We start from the raw sequence: 21,433 nt of genomic DNA, 5'->3' as shown, positions 1-21,433 counted from the left end.
AACGCCACAATAAGCTGAGGGATTTGGAGGCGGAATTGCTGAGTTTGGTGTGTAAAGATGTGCAAACGGTGCCTGTTCTACAGGACATCACGGATAAAGAGCTAAACAGGGGAGCTAACACCGCTCGAGACGCACGACTGAACATCGTAGCAAGAGGTTTCTGGGAGAGGCAGAAGCAGGCATTTTTATCATGTACGAGTTTGCCATGGTAATGCTGAATCCTATAGAGACATGAACATTGACCAGATATTTAGGCAACATGAACGGAGGAGAAGCGTAAATATGCTAACAGTTAACAGTTTAACAGCCAACAGTTTCATTCCAGGCTAGCAGAGCTAATTGCCGAGAAGGGCGAATTATATTCAACAACAGTTTCATGAATCCGTGCGAAAGTTTCGTTCGCCATTTTAAGATCTACCCTTCTGTGCTTACGTAGTTCAAGGAGCCCAAGGCGAGCAAATCTAAATCTATGACAATGATTTTGAAATTAAGAAACAGAGAGCAAATATTTTTTAAATTTAAATTTGGAGCTATTTTTATCACGATTTTTAATAGTTTATTATTGTTGTTGTTGTTGTTGTTGTTGTTGTGTTGCTGCTGCTGCTGCAGCTGCTGCAGCCGATAAATAAAGACCTGATGCCAAGACTGAGCTGAAGTTTGACGGACTGACCGCCAGAACAAACGACTTCTGGACATTGCGAATTCACGATGGCTTCAACGGGAACACGACAAGATGAATACAGTTGAAGCTCTCGTAAGCGACCACCTTGGGAACTGAAAATTGTGAGCTGGTCTCTTACGAGAGCTTGCTCTCATAAGCGACCACTGGGCGCCAAAAACTTGAACAATAGGTGTTGGTCGCTAACGGGAGCTTAATTAAAATGGAATCTACCATTTATCGTGATAATAACAAAGCTGTAATATTTTGGTTTATTGCTTGATTTTAAAACTAGGTATTTGACTTTTCATGAGAGTGAGTTGTTTTATTTAATAGCAATTAATTCTACGCAAAGTTGCTCGTTATGCTCGTTTATATCGACGACTTAAGCTTTTCGTCATTAGAATATCTTCTGCATCTACGACGATCGCATGGCGTATTTCGTTAGCCGATTTCTAAGGCGTGCAACAAACGAGTGGATGGCTATTGTAACTGGAAAAAGGATAAACCATGGAGCCGGCAATGGACTAGAGATTTCTTGCATTTATACATTTTCTGGAGACAAAGAAATGTCAATCCCATGGTTGAAATTGAAGTTAGAAAATTGTAATTATAAAATTATTAAATGGTTGCCTACTGGAATGGCAGCTTTTGTGAAACATTACAACATTTCCGCTTTAACTGTGATTTCAGCTTCCCTGCTAGCAGAGGCCTCTTTTCTCTGTATTTCGCTCCAGCCCAGCGAAATACAGAGAAAAGAGGCCTCTGCTAGCAGGGAAGATATCATCATGCATTGGATATGATGTTTATCAGGTGTTGACTGATGTTTTGAAGCCAAAAATCATTGTGGTCGCTTACGAGAGCTTAAAAATAAAAGAAAATCTCAGTTGGTGGTTTGAAATTGTGGTCGGTTTGAAATTGTGGTTGTTAACGGAGCTGGTCGCACCGATAAGTTGGTCACTTACGAGAGCTTAGAATTACAGAGTTTGTGTGACAATTCAATCGGTGATTCGTGATCGTGGTCGTAATCGGAGCTGGTCGCTTACGAGAGCGGTCGCTCAGAGAACTTCGACTGTAGTAAGGTTCAGCGGACAGATGAGATGAGCAATGATTTACTAGAATGCATAGCAGGAGGCTTTAGCTTTGACTAAGTCAAACAATCCACAGCGATTCAACTCGGGAAGGAAGAAAGGCCACATGGCCGTGAAGAAAGACCTGAGGGAAACAAAGGTATATAGCAGGCTCGGTTTATCTAGTCAGAACCTTCGCGACCAGGCTCAGAGATTCGATATGCTAGATAGTAGTGCAGAGGTCGCACGTAAGGATATTGGAAGTGAGAGTACAGGGATTGGAACGAATAATTCAGAAAATGTACCAAGAAACAATGTTTGCGTTTTACAAAACGAAGGAGCGAATTTGCATAGGAAGACGCGACTGTAAAATCTAACTACAGGAGACCAACTAACTCCCCTGACAAAGTAGCGCGAAAATCAACACCAGCGAGTACGCACTCAGATTGTAGTACAAAAACATTCACAATCCACCCGAATTTACAGCAGTTTGATGTGCGCCCTTCAGAAATCAAGGCCAAGATGTTGGGAAACATCAGCCACCAAAGCTTCTGCGATGAAATAAAATCTATAATGAGGTGGTTCACTTCCGAAGGAACATTTTCAATCTACCCTCTGGCAGAGCAGGCAAACAGTTAATCGAGGAGCTTATAATTTGGCTAAAACAATTCAACTCAAACTCAGATTTATATTCTGTTGCATTGAGAGCATTCATGGTAATTCTACAAAAACCTTCAGCTACCTCCAAGAGTAAAGAACATAACGGTGCAATAGAGCGAAGACTAGCTTTTGGAGACAGGGGGACCTGAATATGCTAATGAAGGAAATACGATTCATCCAAGACAGATTTGTCAACTCCAAAAAGGCAAAACTGGCTGAAGACATCTCAAGAACGTTTGCAAAATTGGTCTTTCAAGGGAAACTTACCCCAGCGATCAAAATGTTGTATAAAGAGAACTCGTCGGGACTTTTGAATTTGTCTGACGAAGGATTATCCCAATTGAAAGAAAAACACCCATCTCCCGCCGAAATCGAAGAGGAGTGTCTCCTGTATGGCCCTGTTGACCTTGTTTCACACGGAATATTCTACTCAATCGATGAGCAGCGGATCTTTGACTCCGCAATGAAAACAAAAGACTCTGCGGGCCCTTCCGGTATGGATGCCGTACTATACAGTCAATCCTTTGCTCAAAGAACTTTGCCACGGAGGGAAAAACACTAAGGGAAGAGATCGCTACTTTAACAAGAAACCTTTTAAAAATCAATTACCACCCCTTCCTAATTGAAGGCTACATTGCCTGTAGGCTAATACCATTGAACAAGAACCCGGGAGTCAGACCTATTGGAGTGGGAGAGGTTTTGCGACGCATTATCGGCAAAACCATCTCGGCTATGTTCAAAGAGGAGATCAAGGAGGCAGCCGGCCCATTGCAAGCCTGTGCAGGTCACAGCGCCGGATCAGAGGCAGCCATACATGCAATGGGTCAGATCTTTGACGAAGAAGGATCGGATGGAGTGCTATTAATCGATGCGACCAATGCCTTCAATCTGATGAAAAGGGCAGTGGATATGCATAATATCATAGAATCACCTGTAAGGAAATCGCCCCGTATATCATCAACACGTATAGAAGCCCTTCTAGACTGTTCATTAGTGGCAGAGGCGAGATCCTTCTCAAGAGGGTACTACCCAAGGTGATCTGTTAGCGATGCCTTGGTATGCGATCAACACGGTTCACATGATCCGTATATCATCAACACGTATAGAACCCCTACTAGACTGTTCATTAGTTGCGGAGGTGAGATCCTTTCTCAAGAGGGTACTACCCAAGATGATCCGTTAGCGATGCCTTGGTATGCGATCAACACGTCGGTTCACATGATCCGTATATCATCAACACGTATAGAACCCCTACTAGACTGTTCATTAGTTGCGGAGGTGAGATCCTTTCTCAAGAGGGTACTACCCAAGATGATCCGTTAGCGATGCCTTGGTATGCGATCAACACGTCGGTTCACATGATCCGTATATCATCAACACGTATAGAACCCCTACTAGACTGTTCATTAGTGGCGGAGGCGAGATCCTTTCTCAAGAGGGTACTACCCAAGGTGATCCGTTAGCGATGCCTTGGTATGTGATCAACACGGTTCACATGATCCGTATATCATCAACACGTATAGAACCCCTACTAGACTGTTCATTAGTGGCAGAGGCGAGATCCTTTCTCAAGAGGGTACTACCCAAGGTGATCCGTTAGCGATGCCTTGGTATGTGATCAACACGGTTCACATGATCCGTATATCATCAACACGTATAGAACCCCTACTAGACTGTTCATTAGTGGCGGAGGCGAGATCCTTCTCAAGAGGGTACTACCCAAGGTGATCTGTTAGCGATGCCTTGGTATGCGATCAACACGGTTCACATGATCCGTATATCATCATCACGTATAGAACCCCTACTAGACTGTTCATTAGTAGCAGAGGCGAGATCCTTTCTCAAGAGGGTACTACCCAAGGTGATCCGTTAGCGATGCCTTGGTATGCGATCAACACGTCGGTTTACATGATCCAAAGCCTCAGGGCATCAAATCCACAAGTGAAGCAAGTTTGGCTGGCGGATGACTCCGCTGGGGGAGGGAGTATAGAATCACTCTTCCAATGGTACATGAGGTTATTTCAAGAGGGCAGCAAGTACGGATATATCGTAAACGGATCTAAAAGCTGGCTCATTGTTAAGAGCAGTGAATTTGCAGAGAAAGCAGAGTAGGTGTTTGGGAATGAAGTAAATATGTCGGTCGAGGGAAGACGCCATCTCGTTGCGGTTATCGGATCCAAAGATTTTAAAGATCAGTACTGTCAAGAGAAAGTGAACAAGTGGCTCAAGGAGATGGAGGTTCTCACGGAGATCAGTAGGAGCCAGCCACATGCTGCATTCGTCGCTTTCACTAAAGCATTCAAGTCTAAATTGCGTTTGCGTTTGAGGAGTATGTAGATCCCCATCTAGGAAATTATTTACGATTCTTTCCTTCCATCGCTGTTCGGACGAGCAGAGCCAATCCCAACAATTTAAATTATTCTTCGCTTCATTGTGGGTAGCATTGCAATAGAAAACAATTCGCCAATATTTTGTGGTATTGCCGTCTCTGAATTTTAACGGATTTAAGGAAAATACGTTGTTTCAGATTTTCCCGCCAAAACTTGGAATTATTCCCTCGATTCAATCTCCTTTCGCGCGGCCAGGAAAATTTTCAAAGATCTGTAGAAAATTCAAATCTCCATCAAATTCAATTCCCTTTTCAGAGTTTGAAAGTTTGTCTATGCTTTGTTTTGGCTAGATTGATATAAGTGAAAGGTTTTAAGAACTTTAAGAACTGTCCATGTATGTGTGAGAGATGGTCAATGGTTCCGTTTAGGTCACGTGAGGTGCCGGAAGATTTTGCTCTCGCGGTAGACTTACTATTAAATGATTTTTTAGTAACTTTCATATGTAAATATTTTCTTTTTTAATATTAATTTGTATATATTTACATATATTTTTTCTGAATTTTGAATAAATTATTATTATTGTTATTATTATCGCGGTAGACTTACTATTAAATGATTTTTTAGTAACTTTCATATGTAAATATTTTCTTTTTTAATATTAATTTGTATATATTTACATATATTTTTTCTGAATTTTGAATAAATTATTATTATTGTTATTATTATTATTATTATTATTATTATTATTATTATTATTATTATTATTATTATTATTATTATTATTATTATTATTATTATTATTATTATTATTATTATTATTATTATTATTATTATTATTATTATTATTATTATTATTATTATTATTATTATTATTATTATTATTATTATTATTATTATTACAATAATCAGAATAGTCAAGAAAACAATAATCCTACGGCGTTTTGTATAGCATATCCAACATGAAATATTTAATGTCCTCAGACGGGAAGTCGAACTGAAAAAAAGCTTTTGCTTCAGTGTCAAAACTACACATTTTTTTAGCAGATAGCTTCCTTATTAACTCCCTTTGTTCGAATAAACTTATCCAAATGACTTTAATTGCGTAGTGAGTTTATTTAACAGCTGCCGCAGATACAATATTGAGGAAGGGGGATGCCACAACAAATTCAGTTCGATAACCAGTCATAGTTCCGTATAACTCGCATTTGCTTTTATCTTTTTGCCTCGAATATTGTAGATTTGAACAATGCAAAACTACCTCACTGATACAAAACTATTAACCTTTTCTAAGATATAATTCCAGCTTATTTCATCCAATGGTTTGTTCAGAAAGTATCGTTAGTTCGAAGCGACTTTCATAATTGTTGCTAAAATGAGATGCGTTTACTGCACAGTGAACTGACCCGCGTCACGAAAGTCAGATAAAAACAATACCTCCTTAACAAAAATGCCCTCATTTTTATATAAATGCTTAGAAGAAATAATGTCTGTTAATGTGTATGTTTTTTTTCTGGCTTGATGCGATTTTTTCGATTTACATTGCTTTTAGTTTTTCGTGCTTCCCGGAGGTCGTGGTAATAGTTCAGTATCACCCTGCGCCCATAGTGTGTTTTTGATTTGACTGCAACAAAGTCGCAAAAAGGTTTGATTTGTTTATCCCGTTCTTAATTAATCATTTTATTTCCAATAATGTCAAATCTCAACGGTTTATTTTTGAAAGAATTATATCAGACGACACGCGAGCAAAAGCCCATTGACGATTGTTAACCTGCTGCATTGCGAAGTTAAAACCATTTTTATAATAATAAGTGTTATTTATTATTATTTATACATTAGTTTTAAGCAAAAAGTAAGGGATGTGATGTGTTATTCAGTAAATATGTTTTTATTGATTCTCAAATTTCGAATAAATGTAGTCTTTTCTGTGCATATTATATGTAAAAGTAAATTTGTAGTCGTCTCAGAAAAATTATGAGCATTGGACCTTCCGCAAAAAAAGATAGAGCAATTTTTATATGAAGTGATACGGCACTGGTTTTGAGAATTTGTTGGCTTTCGCTCTTTTTTTGCAGAGCAACAAAGGGTCTGTGAAACTGGCGTAGATCGACGGTATAGCTACCCTGCTAGCAGAAAATTCTTCCTTTCCGCGTCTCAACTTAATTAAAAGTTCATTTTCCCTGACTGGTAGTTGTGTTTGTAAACAAAATATATAATCGTCAAAAGGTGTCGGGCACCAATAAGATATCGAAACCGCCATCATAGGCATAATAGCATAATACCGAGGTCAGCTTGCGATCGGCACAGGCACGGCAGTAACACTCATCTCTTGAAGCTTTGTAAAATAATCAAGTTTTTCTATAGTGTCGAAAACCAGAACAGGTCTTCCAGCCAAGAAGCATTATCTACCGCCTCTGTATTTGGCGCTTTTCACTATAACCACCTCCTGCCAGTTAGAAAAGCAGGGTTCATATCGGCTAGTACTCGCAACTTTTCAACTCATCAAAGCCATCATTTTTGCTTTAAGTTTTATTCATTTGGCTGAAATTAGAACAGGAGAGCATGGCCGTTTGGGAGGAGGGCGAGCGGCTAAATACAGACTTACAACAGAGAAGTCAAGTCACCATAGTGGTGGAGTTTACCATGTTTTTTTTATTCGGTCTATTTGCAATAGTGGGTAATGCCATGGTTTGCGCTGCCATTTATCGTCAGCCGAGGCTCCGTGTAACGACAAACTACTACGTCGCCGCTCTTGCCATATTCGACATATTCCAGTCATGCGTGTCCCTGCCTCTCGTGCTCGGAGTTATAGTGACTGGCCGATGGCCGTATGGACGTGTTGTTTGCCATATACAGGGATTCTCCGTTCCTATGTTTGGATTCGCCTCCATTCTAATCCTTTTGCTAATTGCTCTGAACCGCTACGTGAAAATAATAAAGACGAGGGCAAAATACAATAAGTATTTCTCACCGAAGAAAGCAATCGCATCTATTTTCGCCGCATTTTGCACTGGAGTTGTTGGTACTTTAATCCTTAATACTAAATTCGAGTTTGATCCTGGAAAGCTCTTTTGTTTTGCCGACGGAGGTAGAACGCCAATACCTACAGCTTTTGCAATCGGCTTCTTGTTCTTTCTCTTGCCATTTTCTTTGATGTGCTATTGTTACTTGAAAATCTACCTTAAGATTCGGCAACACAAAAGACACGTTGTACTACACTTGCGCAATAGCGCCCAGAGAGCGCCGAACAGAAAGGAGATTAATACGACCAAGACATTCTTCGCCGTACTTGTAGTATTCATCATTTGTTACCTTCAAATCCCTATCATAGAAGTTATTCGCAAACAAAACAGCTTCCTTCCCCGGCAGGTCTTTGTATTCTATACCATCATGGGCGGGCTTTCAAGCGTGCTTAATGTACTGGTGTATTCTGTGATGAACTGTGCCTTACGACTAGAATTAAAAAAGATCCTATGCGGCCTTAGACAAAGACAGATCAATCCAGCAGTGGCTAGCAACAATGCGTTTGTCGTAGTACATATTTCGAATATTAACCACTTGGAAACTAAATTATGAAGGGTTTTCTTTGCTATTTCGGCCAAGATTCAGTGGCATAGCTTCCCATTCACCTATATTCCTATGCGAAGCTTCCGGATGACGCCACCTGGAGAACGAAAGTCAATGAACTTGCAGGTGTTCCAAGTAAGACATTGATTTACATTCCTTGTATGGAAAAGGCGGAACGACAACTTTGAAGTATCCTTGAAGACTTTCAAGTCCAAAAGTCAACTCGGATTCCAAGTCCAAAAGTCACATTGTGTAATTCCAGAAAATGTCCATACCCCCCTCCCTATTGAGGGGGTCGGAGGTATGACCCCCCACCTCTCTGGAATTTCCAACCCCCTGGAGAAACATAAATAACTAACCGTTAGGGAAACAGGGCATTTACCCCCCACCCCCTCCGCTCTGGAAATTTCTGGGCGTTTGAACCCCCCACCCCCACCCCGGAATTTCCAATCCCCTCAGTGGGGGGGGGGGGGGGGGGGGTATTCATATTTTCTGGAACTACACAAAAGTCCAAAAGCTCAACTCAGATTCAAGGCGAAAGACGCGTTCAGTTTAGAAGTCCAAAGTTCAACTCAGATTCCAAAGCCACATTTAAAAAAATAAAAAAATACAACTTAACTTAAAAAAAATTTAAGTACACGTGGCCCATTATGTTCGTTAATCATATCCACGCATATAAAACATCAGGTTTGCTACAGACTGTTAATGAATGCTACAATGCTACATATTAAGCACAACGTAGCAAAGTTAAAATCGATAATGACTGCGCACGCCTGGGTCTAGCCCCTGCTTCTGCCGGACATCCCTTTCATTCTGGCCGTGACGTCAGCAGTCTCTCTGGCAAACGTTTGCAACCACACGACACAACACTGAATTCGCGGGATGTTTGGCTCCCTTCCCAACACTTAATCCTCATTTACATGCATTCACATTGAATACGGCTCATGGATAATACGATATTTGAACTTAGCCTTCGTTAATTCGGCGTCTAAACCATTTTATAAGACCGGTCAAATTAAATACGGGTCTGCAAAATAATACGCTGGTCCAGCCGCATCGTTCCGCTTAAAACTGCATTGTCACCAGTTTACTTCCGGAGGTCCGTTAAAAGACAAAAGAATCTATTAGAATCCGAGATATTTAACATGCCATCCGCTCATAGGGAAGGGTCATAATTTTACGGGGGGGATGTATCACCCATAAATGTTATAACAACCATAAATGTAATAACACATCGCCCATAAATCTAATAAACAGTCAGCAATAAATATAATAACACGTCGCCCATAAATGTTATAAACCACGTTAACCATAAATGTAATAACACGTCGCCATAAATGTAATAACCTATAACTTTGACTCAAAGAAACATCATTAGAAGACCAAACTTGGCAGATGTCGTGTAGGTGTCAAGGGGGGTGCAACTATATGTCCACTCAGCATGACGGCGTCATCGATGGCGTCACTAAAACGGCAATACTCATATCTCATCATAGAAACATCATAGGGTTGTCTTACTTGGCAGATGTCATGTAGGTGTCAAGGGGGATGCAACGATATTTGGTGGATATAACAAGTATCACTTCAGAGGAAGAGAAAAGGAAAAAAAGGCAGCAAAACAAAACACACCTCTGGAGCTATTTGCGGAAGTACCCTGGGATCAACATGTGTATTCCATGTCTCAGGACGGAACGTACGGCGATCAAGCCGTAGCAGATCTTTTCCTCGTAGAAATACAGATTGTTTCTTCGTTGGGAAGTCACGCCTCCGCAACTATCCAGCCCCAACACGCTTCTCCGATCGGCTCAATAATACTCGGACACTCGGCCGAAACACACAGAATCCATTATGTATCCCTGGAGATCGACGATGCCGGCGCTACTCAAGGAGGCATTAAACGATGAAGGAGAAAGCCCTACTCGAGCTCAGAGAGTGATGTCGCAGATGACGAGGAGGACATCTTCAGGCCTATCCCTTCAGCCTTGACATCACCCATTCAGCCTTAAAGCGCCCTGTCAACGCCAGACAGACAGACAGATTACTTTATTGGTACCGTGTAAAGACTTTTACATTAGTGTGAATCCAATAAATTAAAAATTATAAGCCATTCAAATTCTCAAAAATATATTTATACAGACAAAAGAACATAAGAGAAGATAAAACCTTATTTTAAAATAATATTTGCCCTTAGTAAGAAGTATTTTTATACTAATTTTGCAGCCATCCCTACTATATTAGCTTTAGGGTTTTTTATTAGATTAAAAATTCTATTTTCTGAAGTGTTCGTGGCTTGTGTATTTTGGAGGATTTTTTCTTTTAAGTATGTTTCGCACTCATCTTTTTAACATGTCGGACAAATTCTTTCTTCAGCCTTTGTATAGGGTCTTGTGTGCCTACCTTTTTCAATTTGCAAATTATGGTTACTTATTCTTAGCCAAGTTAGAGCAATTCTGTGCTCTATAGACGGGATAGCTACCTGCAGGTAGGTTTCTAGCTCATACTTATTTTTAAACAGTCTAAAAGTTCTCAGTTTATTGCGTTCATTACTATTTTTCCTGTTGTCATTAAATAACTCACTGAGCCAATTCTGTAATGTCTTTAAATGCCTTAGGTGTTTAACACGCTTTCTGTATTTACTATTTCATTTTGTGAAACCCAGGCATACCCTATTCTCCCTAGCAGGCGTTTTTAGGCAAGCGTCGCTATTCGATATTCTGCAGAGTTAAGAATGGTGCGAATATTTTCGTTGGCGCTTTCTTGGGAGAAAGTAAACGAGCATGTGATGCATGTTTGTGTGACTGCGTTGTCATTTTCGGCCTCTTAGGAATTTTGAGGTGATATGTGATGTGACAGTGATCCGAAAAATGAGGGAGCAATGAATGGACTTTTAATACTTGGAGTTTTGAAAGGATTTGATTACTATAACATAATCCACCAGACTGCATCCGTTTGCTATTCTTTACTCGCTTTCACTGCAGCTCATCCAGCTCACCAGCATATTAGTCAGCCCGGTAGCCCCCCCGACCAGCCCATCAGTCAGCCCGGTAGCCCCCCCCCCCCCCCGACCAGCCCATCAGTCAGCCCGGTAGCCCCCTCGATAGCCGTATCATATCCATGCACCGTATATACTGCATAAGTTATTATAATGAGTGCAAATGTAGCTCAGTCATTAAAATTCGGCTATAAGACGGCGTTGGTTTTAAACGCCGAATTAGGCTTCAAAAGTCACGCGAAAGATATCCAGCGGTTTCAAATAAAGTTTCGCCTGTGCGCTAACATAATGTTCATATTCTTTTTTTTTTTTTCAAAAGTCAAATGGCGACGTTTTTTATATATTCAAGCACACAGAACAACAGAATAGTTTCGTTATTTGCCAGGTTGTAAGGTTGTATGCGTGTTTTTTTTTAGGAGATTTGCATAATCAAAGGCACGTAAGGTTTGAGATGCTGAGCTTTCAGGGCTCACTAATATTCAAATGAGTAGATTAGTGTGGCCAGGATTGCAGATTGATTTTTTGGCTGATTTATCGATTTTAAACTTCCAGGTTATTCAGTAAAATAAATAAATTTGAAATACTTTTCGTGGTTGTCCAGGCTCATCTCATCTACTCATTTGCATATTAGTGAGCCCTGAAAGCTATTAGCACTTCTCAGGCCTCGTTTAAGGGAAAACGTTCTAATAGCGCAGGCTCTACTAGCTAGGCCATTAAAATTATATACGCCTAATTTTATACGGCGTCTAAAATCACTGCTCTATTTACTTCGACTAAAAGTCGAATTTTATACGGCGCAACGTTAATGCGGCCCTTAAACTAGGCCTCTCAGTTATTTGATTAAAACAAGCTTTCTGCACCGTTTAAAAATTCATGTCATATCTAGCCGGGACATTTGGTGCGACTGCAGGGTTTCAAGCGTTGCAAAAATGTTCGCCCTCAGTAATTTGGTGTTTCTGCTATTATCGATGCAGCAAGAACAACCGAGAACATACATTATCCTCAGCGATGAATATTTTCCAGCTCAAAATATATCGAGTAGTTTCCCCAACACTCAGGTTAACATTAACATAATCTCGGCGAAAAAAGCAAATTTTGTCAATTACTTGGAAGTGTTTTGTGGAAACCACAAAGATACTTTTATAATTGGATGTCTTCAAAGCCAACTTGATCACTTATTTGTGGAATTGGCTCGAGGTTTCTCGATGCCATTTATCTGTGTTGGAGACACGCTCACCAAAACAAGCCTTCAGGTAAGAAGTAAACATAGGTACGCAGTCGTACGTGAAGCTATTAATAATATTGCATCAGTTACTGATTGCTTTTTTGAGCCATATCGATTATTTATATTGTGCTCCACAAAAGTCTGTGTTATGAGATGTGTTGTAATTTTCACAACCATGCATGCAAACTATTTTTAACAAATATCCTCAAAATTACCATAAACTTTTATACTATAACTATAGATCTTTTTGTTTTTTCTGATAATTACCCTTTTAATTTACCCGTTTGAGGCAGCTGACATTTGTGTTAGACCTTTTCACTAGCAAGTTCTCTAAACACCTTCCAGGATCTTCCCTCCCTTTCCCTTGGCCAAAACTTTCAGGACTTTCAGGAAGTTGGTATTGATAAGTAGATTGAAATATTTATGCTCATTTTGAGAAATAAAAAAATGAATAAATGACAAATTATATTTATGTGAAACAATATCAGTATAAATCAAACCGAAAGGACAAAAAATTATTCTGGGCTTGAACCCTTTGAAGTTCCTTTTTAAGAGAAGCAACCATAATATTCCTACTATCTAACAGAAGTGTTTAGACTGCATAGCATACAGATTTATGGAGATGTGACTCACAGAGTACTGGTTATGGAACAGTTTCGTGTGGACGGAAATACCGAAAATACGATTTTTACATTAACTGAGTCCTTACATTGAATACTACCATATTCTGGAATAATATTTACGGTATCGATTTCATTTTAGAAAATAAAAGCGAAAAACGTTTTTAGGAGAATTATAAGCATGACATATTTCGCGTTATAATCTTTTAATCCTGTTATCATTAGACTCGTTACCGAGCAACGCGCCACGAGTGTTGTGATTTGTGCGCTAGCGCTCACACTTCGGTTACTCTGTTCTACAATTTTCGATCATTTTTAGTATATTTAGTATATATGACAAACATGCCCCGCAAAAAGAAGAATCCTTGGGAAGGTAGAAAAGCCAATGTATAAGCCTAGTGGCAGTTTTATCTTATCATCTTATCGGGCCGATTTTGCCCTGTTAAGATCTATACACTTACCCAATAGCAGCCATTAAATTTAGGAGGACAGTTTTCGCTCCCTCCGGATTGAGATCCTTTGCTTCTCCTTCCCGCGTGTTTGACTTTTTTCTTTGCAAACAAACAACAAACTGTAAATGACTTCCGTAACCAGGGCCGTAGCAGGGGATGGGTGAACACAAAATACGTCTGTACGAATAAGCCTCGATACACTCTTTTCGTACAGAAATCTTCAAAACAACAAACTATAAATGAGTATTTCCAGGGCCGTAGCAGGGGATGGGTGGGACACTTGCCTCCCCCCCCTAATATTTTCAAAATATATAAGGAAATTACCAGTAGGGGCGAGGCTTTGCCCCCACAACTTTCTTGATGATTCTGTACCGAGACTTCGAGGCCTGCTACGGCTCTGAATTCTGATTATTAGGGAATTGAAATCTTGATTTTTTGTGGATATTTGAATCCTTTTCTGAGCAGAATTAATATGTCTCAAGGTTATTTGTACAGACAAATAACACCAAACAAGTCTAGTAGTGTGATTTTCCTCAGTGCGGAACATTACCATTTTTGGTTATATTTGATAAACAATCTAATTAACCAATCAGAGATGAGTATTACTATGCCCAGTCTCACGCGGACACGCCTCAACTCAGAGTGGGAAAACAAAATGGCGGTTCCGTCGAATCGGGAAAATCATGTTGAACGCCGCTTTTTAACTCTCTGCTAGCAGTGATTTCTTCTTATCTGTTTAAGCAGGGATTTCACCGACTCAGTGCGTCATATATACCCTATTTGTGATGTTTCTCATCGGCAACAGACCTCATTTGCAGGGTTATTTTTACGACTTCACCGAATCGTACTGTAATGAACGCGGAAGGGTAAGCCACTGCTAGCAGGCTATAACATGGATCACCAATTATCTAGTTGTACGTTTCATCAAGTCATACAAATGCACAAAATTTCCCTGGATTTATCTTGCTTTCGCACTCGGAATAAAGACACTCCAAGAAAAATTTTAGCTGGGATATTGAAACTAAAATGAATCTTATACAGAATGGCAGCGAGTCTCATTAAAAAAAAATGAAGCTAAATCGTATACAGATTGGCCGCGAGTCACTGTTTATTGTATGCAATTTAAAGACACTACATGAAAGTACTGTTTAAATGTTTATATTTGATCCTGGAATAAATAGATTTGCTATGATCAGTAAATCTCAGGGATGGCAGTCATTATTCATTGCTGCATTAGTTTGCTATTACTCGTTGTAGAAAAAGTCCTTACCGCAAATGCTCACATTATGGCTTTCTTATAAATGGATTCTAGAGGGGGCACTTGTTTGAGGGGCTATGTAATGTGCTTATTCAATGAGGGGTGTATGTATACCTCGGTGTCAGAACCATCCCCAAAGGACTTCTTTGTATCCAGCTCTGTTTTAATCATGATTCATTTTATCAAAAAAGGAAGTTTTGTGACACAAATCGTGCTTAATACACAGGTTCTAACACCAAGTTAGAGCCATTGAGGGTGTATTTCATTGTGTGTGCAGACAAATGGAGAAAGGCATAAAGTGTAAACTAGGGTGAGGAAAAGGCATGGTAAGGGCAAAGGGGTGGTGACTAAGGGTATGTCTAATTGGGGGTGCTGACACAGGTTGTGAAGATGAAGTAAACTTGTACCATGTTTGATTACTAGGCCTTGGGGATAATAGGAGAATGGGAGTGTAGTCATACCCTGGGTACCAGAGGCTCCAAGCTTCACTAGAGCAGATACCATATGGAAAATATCTATTCATATTTGGTGATACTTCAGGTTTATTTTTTTTTCTCGCCAGTCTCTATTATATGCGCAAAGAGTCTTTTTTTATAAAAAGGGAATTCAATTAATTTGATTTGATAGGCAAGTCTGAGTGTTGAAGCTCCCTTTTAAAACTATAGTGATATTAAGAATTTATATGTTTGGGGTATATAGGTTTGAGTAATTGTTTGGGAGGTAAGTTTCTATATTTTATGTATAGAACTCAGGTTTGGGTATTTTTTTTTTTTTTTGGGGGGGGGGGGGGCTAATTTGACAAAAAGTCCTTATCGCAAATGCTTATTTTAGCATATTATGCCCTTCTTTTTACCCTTCTTGTACTAGGTTTGATTACTAGGCCTTGGAGATTCTAGGAGTATGATTGTGCAGTCATAGATATCATACTGTATGGAAAATAAATATTTATATTTGGTGATACTTCAGGCCCATTTTTTATCTCAGTGCCTATTGCACAGAGTTTGTTTGTTGTCTTTTTTATAAAAATGGAATAAAATTGATTTTATTTAATAAGCAAATCTGAGAGTTGAAGCTCCCTTATAGCAAGATTTTGTATGCTTGGGCTATAGAATTTAGGTTTGGTTATTTATTTGGGAGGTAAGTTTCTATGCTTGGTATATTTTATGTATAGAACTCAGGTTTGGGTATTTTTGAGGATGAGTAGGGGGGCTAATTCATCAAAAAGTTCTAATCGCAAATGCTTATTTTAACCTATTATGCCCCTCTAGCATTAGATTTTAGAGGGGGGCACTGGTTTGAGTGGCTATGTAATGCGCTTACTCAATGAGGGCTATTTTATGGTGTGTGCAGACAAATAGGAAAAGGCATAGAGTGTAAAATTAAAGGTTGAGAAATGCATGGTAAGGGGAGTGAGGTTGTGATGACTGAGGGCATGTCACATGTGGTGTGCTCACACGAGGTGCGAAGACAAGGAAGTAAAATTGTACCGGGTTTGATGACTAGGGCCTTGGAGGTGAGGAGGATAGAGTTTTTTTTTTATAAAAGGGAATAAAAATAAAGTAAATTTGATAAGCAAATTTTCCTTCTAAAACTTTTTACGGGACTGGCAAGTTTCAAGCTTTTGTATGATTTACGAATAGAACTCGGATTTGGTTTACTTTTTGGGGGGAAGGGGGGGCTATCTATTCTTGGTGGAGTTTTGGGTATAGAGTTCAGATGCAGGTATATTCTTAGAGGGTATATTCTTAGAGGTGGCGCGGTTCCATTCTTTTGGGGGCATAAAATGTTCGTATCTGTCGGAACCAACAGTCATGTTTACAGCTAGAGTGCCCCCCCCATGTTGTTTTGGTGGTCGCAGGGCAAGACATTTAGCTAAAGAATGATAAGAAGCGAACCCCCAAGAGACAAGGGTAGGGTAAAATGCTTTTCGGCTAAATGTTGACACGAATTTTCATACCTATTCTTCTGCGATTTTTCCCTGTTGTATAGACGTTGGGCCTTGACTCGCACTTTTGTCCTCACAATTCAACCTCCGCTCTCCTCAACTTTCACCATACCCGGCTTGTGGTGAAAATTGTTTTAGTATGCCATGATCCTAATTTATCCTAGTTTAGTCCTGTCAAGGTTCTAAGCCGTAGAATTTGGGCCATCACACTCATATTTCTCTTTTTCTAAACGTAAACATTACGAAAAGAGTTCGATTTTACGGCAGCCTCCAATAAAAGCGCTCAATTTGAAAAGATTTCCCAAACGATATTTTACTTTCGAGCACAGGAACTCATCAATCAAATATCAAACTTGGTATAGAGCAGGATACTTTGCTGTTTTGGTCGCTTTTTGCGATGCGACGTCTCGCTTACAAAACAAATTCAAGTTTCAAATTCCGCGCGGCCATTTTGAATATTTGCATAATAAGTAGGTAAATCGATATAACCAAAAATAGTAATGTACGGCACTGGTCCTTGTGTACTTACACTACCACTCCGTGTTCACTGCCTGACGTTATGCATTAATATTAATGTAACTTCCAAGGCTCAACCATACGTCACACTCGGCGCTTCGCCTGTCGCGGTGTCCAGCATTATCTCGCAAATGGCGGACATTTCTTCAGCTACGCATGTATTTCTTCTCGGGACTCGGACCCAGACAAACAGCATCCTACCTGAGCTGCTGTCGACAAAGTTAACTATTAACATTACCTACTCGGCCATCGCTGGAGATTTTGAAAACAATCTAAACAATGCCCTCCAAAAGATTGATTCTAACAAAGATTTTGTGCTAGTTGTGTTCCTCGAGAGCTCTATTATAGATAGAGCCTTGAGGGACGCCATATACAATTTTCATTCACTCGTGAAGACTGTTATAGTCGGCGACGGGAGTGAGGAAAGACTGGAGCTGGATTCCAAAAGAAGCGATGTTCTACTTATCAAAATGGAAGGTTACATGGACGTTCTAACAAGCGATGCGATAAGACTAACGGATGCAACGGTGAAAAAGTCCTCGAATAACAAGACGCACGATTGCTTTTCTGGAACGGATCAAGACAATTTGTCATTATTTAATCGGTGAGTCATTACTCGACATTACCCTCGTTTTCACCTTAATGCATGTTCTCATTGGTTGCCGAATCGTTAGAAGTAGGCAGGCAGAACGCTGTTGTAGATATACTACGGCGAACCGACAAGGGCTGTTGGCAAACTAACCAGGGTTGTCGGGGAACTGGTTTGTCGGCAAAATGACCACAATTCGTTTTACTCGCCATATTCGAATAGCCTGTACAGTTTGGCATCAAGTTCTCTATTATAATCTTAGAGAGGGCCTGCAATTCCGCACAATGTTTTCGAAAATATCGCAATATATTTTCATGTTTGTTACACATTATACCGCAACACAACACACAACAACAGATCGACACCTGCACAACGTCATAATCACCATCATCATTTATTTAGCTATTATTTCAAATAGCTTTGAGGGCGCCGAGAAACTACTTAAACAAATCAACATTCAGCTTTCACCTGTTGGAGATCAAGCAAACACGGAATTCATAATAAATAAGTTGTTGCCATTCGGCCAAGGTGTCGAAAATGTCGGCATGGTGGCCGGTGGCAAAGTAGAGATGTTTGATAACCTGCTGAGGCCAAAGCTGAAGTGCAAGGATCCAAATGCACTCTGTGTTGTCGTAATACTGGACGTACTTTGCTATAAAAGCGTTTATGAAGTTGAGTCATCCAAGGAGTGCATCCTATCGCATATGTGTACAATGTTCAGCCACGAGATGGATGACGATAATGCGACAATAACTCGAGCAAAGCATTTCTGCTGCAAAGGATTTGTTATTGATATTCTCATAAGCTTGGAGAGGGACTTGGACTTTAAGGCTGAAGTCTACATTGTCGAAGACGGAAAATATGGTGTTTATGACAGGAATTCGAAAAGGTGGTATGGAATGATCGGGGATTTAATTGACGGCAAGGCTGAGCTTGCTCTCACTAGTTTAGAATTGTCTCTTGCGAGGGAAGAAGTGGTTGATTTTTCGAATGTCCCTTTTATATATCACGACCGAGTCATCGTGATGGCTGTAAAAAGTTCTTATACGTCGCACGACTGGTTCGGGTTCACGAAGCCGTTCAGTACTTCCTTATGGATCACATTTGGAGCTGCAAGTGTTATTCTGGTCATTGTCGTTTGGATCATCGACAAGTACAGTCCCTATGGCCACAAGCATCACTTCCAAGTGTTTACTCTGCGCGACAGTTTCTCGTATCTCTCCAGCACCGTGTTTAAGATCAACCTGGACGACGTGACAGCGGGCACGCCCCAGTGCAAGGTTTACCTATGCCGTGTTCTCCTTTGGGACTCTGGTTTTAATTTCTACCTACATCGCAAATCTAACGGTGTCCTTGATGGAAGTAAAAGTTACATTTCCAATAACGGGTATACGTGATCCAAAGGCAAGTGTAATTGTACATCTTTCGGTACGAGCTCACCTTAACATAGTTGATCGCCCTCGCTCACCAAAGCTCATCCCTGTTCACCCAATCTCACCCTATCGTCACTTGTCTCATTATCACGCCTCAGGGGCCTTTTCACATCCTCGAACAGAACCATATTGGCAGAAAGGGAGAGTGGCACGATCCTTTTACATTTATTACGGGTGCACAACCACTACTGGTGATTTCCCTATATATTACGATATTATTAGTATACGCCCCTAGTACTCCACCCCTTGCTACGGCCCTGTAGAACACTTGAGCTCGATTTACCACCTGATTTTACTGACTCTAACTCGGTTAGCTGTACCCCGCTCAACTCTAACTTCGCCTTACTTTGTTTTCTAGTTTACCCTACCCTAACCCTTCACTCCCACTCAATAACCTTACCATCCTTACCATGTCTTATCTTTAAGAATGTCGGTCAGCCGCTCCTTTGTTATTTTTTACGTTTGAAAATACAACGCCCTCTTTGCAAGAAAACTCTAAAGTAACCACCTAGAATTCAATACTTGAGTATCAAAACGTGATTTATCTATTAGTTACTTGTGATTAGATGATGAAAGTGCTTTGTGTGTTTGTGTTCTTGTTGTGATTGGGCTCCTTCAACCCAGGGTATACCAACCTTTCCTGTCACGCATGAGCGTTCTTCCAAATAAGCTCACTCCACCAACTTTTATTTTCCAGCTTCGAGATCCAAATTCCGGATCCCGCCTTGGAATACTCCAAGGTTCAAACGCGGAGCTGATGTTTAAAGACAGCCCCGATAAACTCTTCACGGCAATAGCAGAAAATGCTATTTTAGTGGGGAACGAGTTAGGGCAGTACGACATGCTTGATGAAGGGTAAGTGAGAATAAATAAATGTTTTTTACCACAGGGCAATGCCCCTTACATAGGTAAGTCACAAAGGGCATAAGTCCATTGAGAAAAAAGTTTACCTTCCCTTCTCTATCGATTGATGTGTTCTCTATCGATTGAACCTCAGATAGGGGCAGATAGGGTAGGATATAGACATCCCCTGTTCTGATCAGGGTAATGTCAAGAGGAAGGCAAATTGCAAAGAGTAATGTCATTGGTAATTATCAGCGACTCAGGTAGGCTAAGTCTTATTGGTGATAATCAGCGACTCAGGTAGGCTAGTCTTATTGGTAATCATCAGCGGCTCAGGTAGGCTAGTCACATTGGTAATAATCAGCGACTCAGGTAGGCTAAGTCTTATTGGTAATTATCAGCGACTCAGGTAGGCTAAGTCTTATTGGTAATTATCAGCGACTCAGGTAGGCTAGTCTTATTGGTAATAATCAGCGACTCAGGTAGGCTAGTCTTATTGGTAATTATCAGCGGCTCAGGTAGGTTACGTCTTATTGGTAATAATCAGCGACTCAGGTAGGCTAGTCTTATTGGTAATTATCAGCGACTCAGGTAGGCTAGTCTTATTGGTAATTATCAGCGACTCAGGTAGGCTAAGTCTTATTGGTAATTATCAGCGACTCAGGTAGGCTAGTCTTATTGGTAATTATCAGCGGCTCAGGTAGGCTAGTCTTATTGGTAATAATCAGCGACTCAGGTAGGCTAGTCTTATTGGTAATTATCAGCGGCTCAGGTAGGTTACGTCTTATTGGTAATAATCAGCGACTCAGGTAGGCTAGTCTTATTGGTAATTATCAGCGACTCAGGTAGGCTAAGTCTTATTGGTGATAATCAGCGACTCAGGTAGGCTAAGTCTTATTGGTAATTATCAGCGACTCAGGTAGGCTAGTCTTATTGGTAATAATCAGCGACTCAGGTAGGCTAGTCTTATTGGTAATTATCAGCGGCTCAGGTAGGTTACGTCTTATTGGTAATAATCAGCGACTCAGGTAGGCTAGTCTTATTGGTAATTATCAGCGACTCAGGTAGGCTAGTCTTATTGGTAATTATCAGCGACTCAGGTAGGCTAAGTCTTATTGGTAATTATCAGCGACTCAGGTAGGCTAGTCTTATTGGTAATTATCAGCGGCTCAGGTAGGCTAGTCTTATTGGTAATAATCAGCGACTCAGATAGGCTAGTCTTATTGGTAATAATCAGCGACTCAGGTAGGCTAGTCTTATTGGTAATTATCAGCGACT

At 40.3% G+C, this 21,433-nt stretch overlaps 1 protein-coding gene and 1 long non-coding RNA gene across 3 annotated transcripts; one reads left to right on the top strand and one right to left on the bottom strand.

Annotated features, from left to right (window-relative positions):
• Positions 1-9,491: 9,491 nt before the first annotated feature.
• LOC116603997 lies at positions 9,492-14,025 on the bottom strand. The gene is made up of 2 exons (XR_004290857.2): positions 13,581-14,025; positions 9,492-10,294 (listed from the first exon to the last, which is right to left on the bottom strand). It is a non-coding gene; the product is annotated as an uncharacterized LOC116603997 (long non-coding RNA).
• Positions 12,173-19,277, top strand: LOC125570199 (glutamate receptor 2-like). 2 transcript variants are annotated; one of them, XM_048731498.1, is made up of 2 exons: positions 12,173-12,527; positions 17,362-19,277. In XM_048731498.1, the coding sequence occupies exon 2, from the start codon at positions 18,065-18,067 to the stop codon at positions 19,274-19,276; it is 1,212 nt and encodes a 403-aa protein (XP_048587455.1). In that variant the 5' UTR covers positions 12,173-12,527; positions 17,362-18,064; the 3' UTR covers position 19,277. Both variants share the same exon structure in this region, with proteins under 2 accessions (XP_048587455.1, XP_048587459.1).
• Positions 19,278-21,433: the final 2,156 nt, after the last annotated feature.

The sequence above is a fragment of the Nematostella vectensis genome, chromosome 1 (genome assembly GCF_932526225.1).
Source record: "Nematostella vectensis chromosome 1, jaNemVect1.1, whole genome shotgun sequence".
Taxonomy (NCBI): Eukaryota; Metazoa; Cnidaria; class Anthozoa; order Actiniaria; family Edwardsiidae; genus Nematostella; species Nematostella vectensis.
Note: the sequence above shows the minus strand (reverse complement) of the source record. Positions and strands in the feature narration are given on the sequence as shown.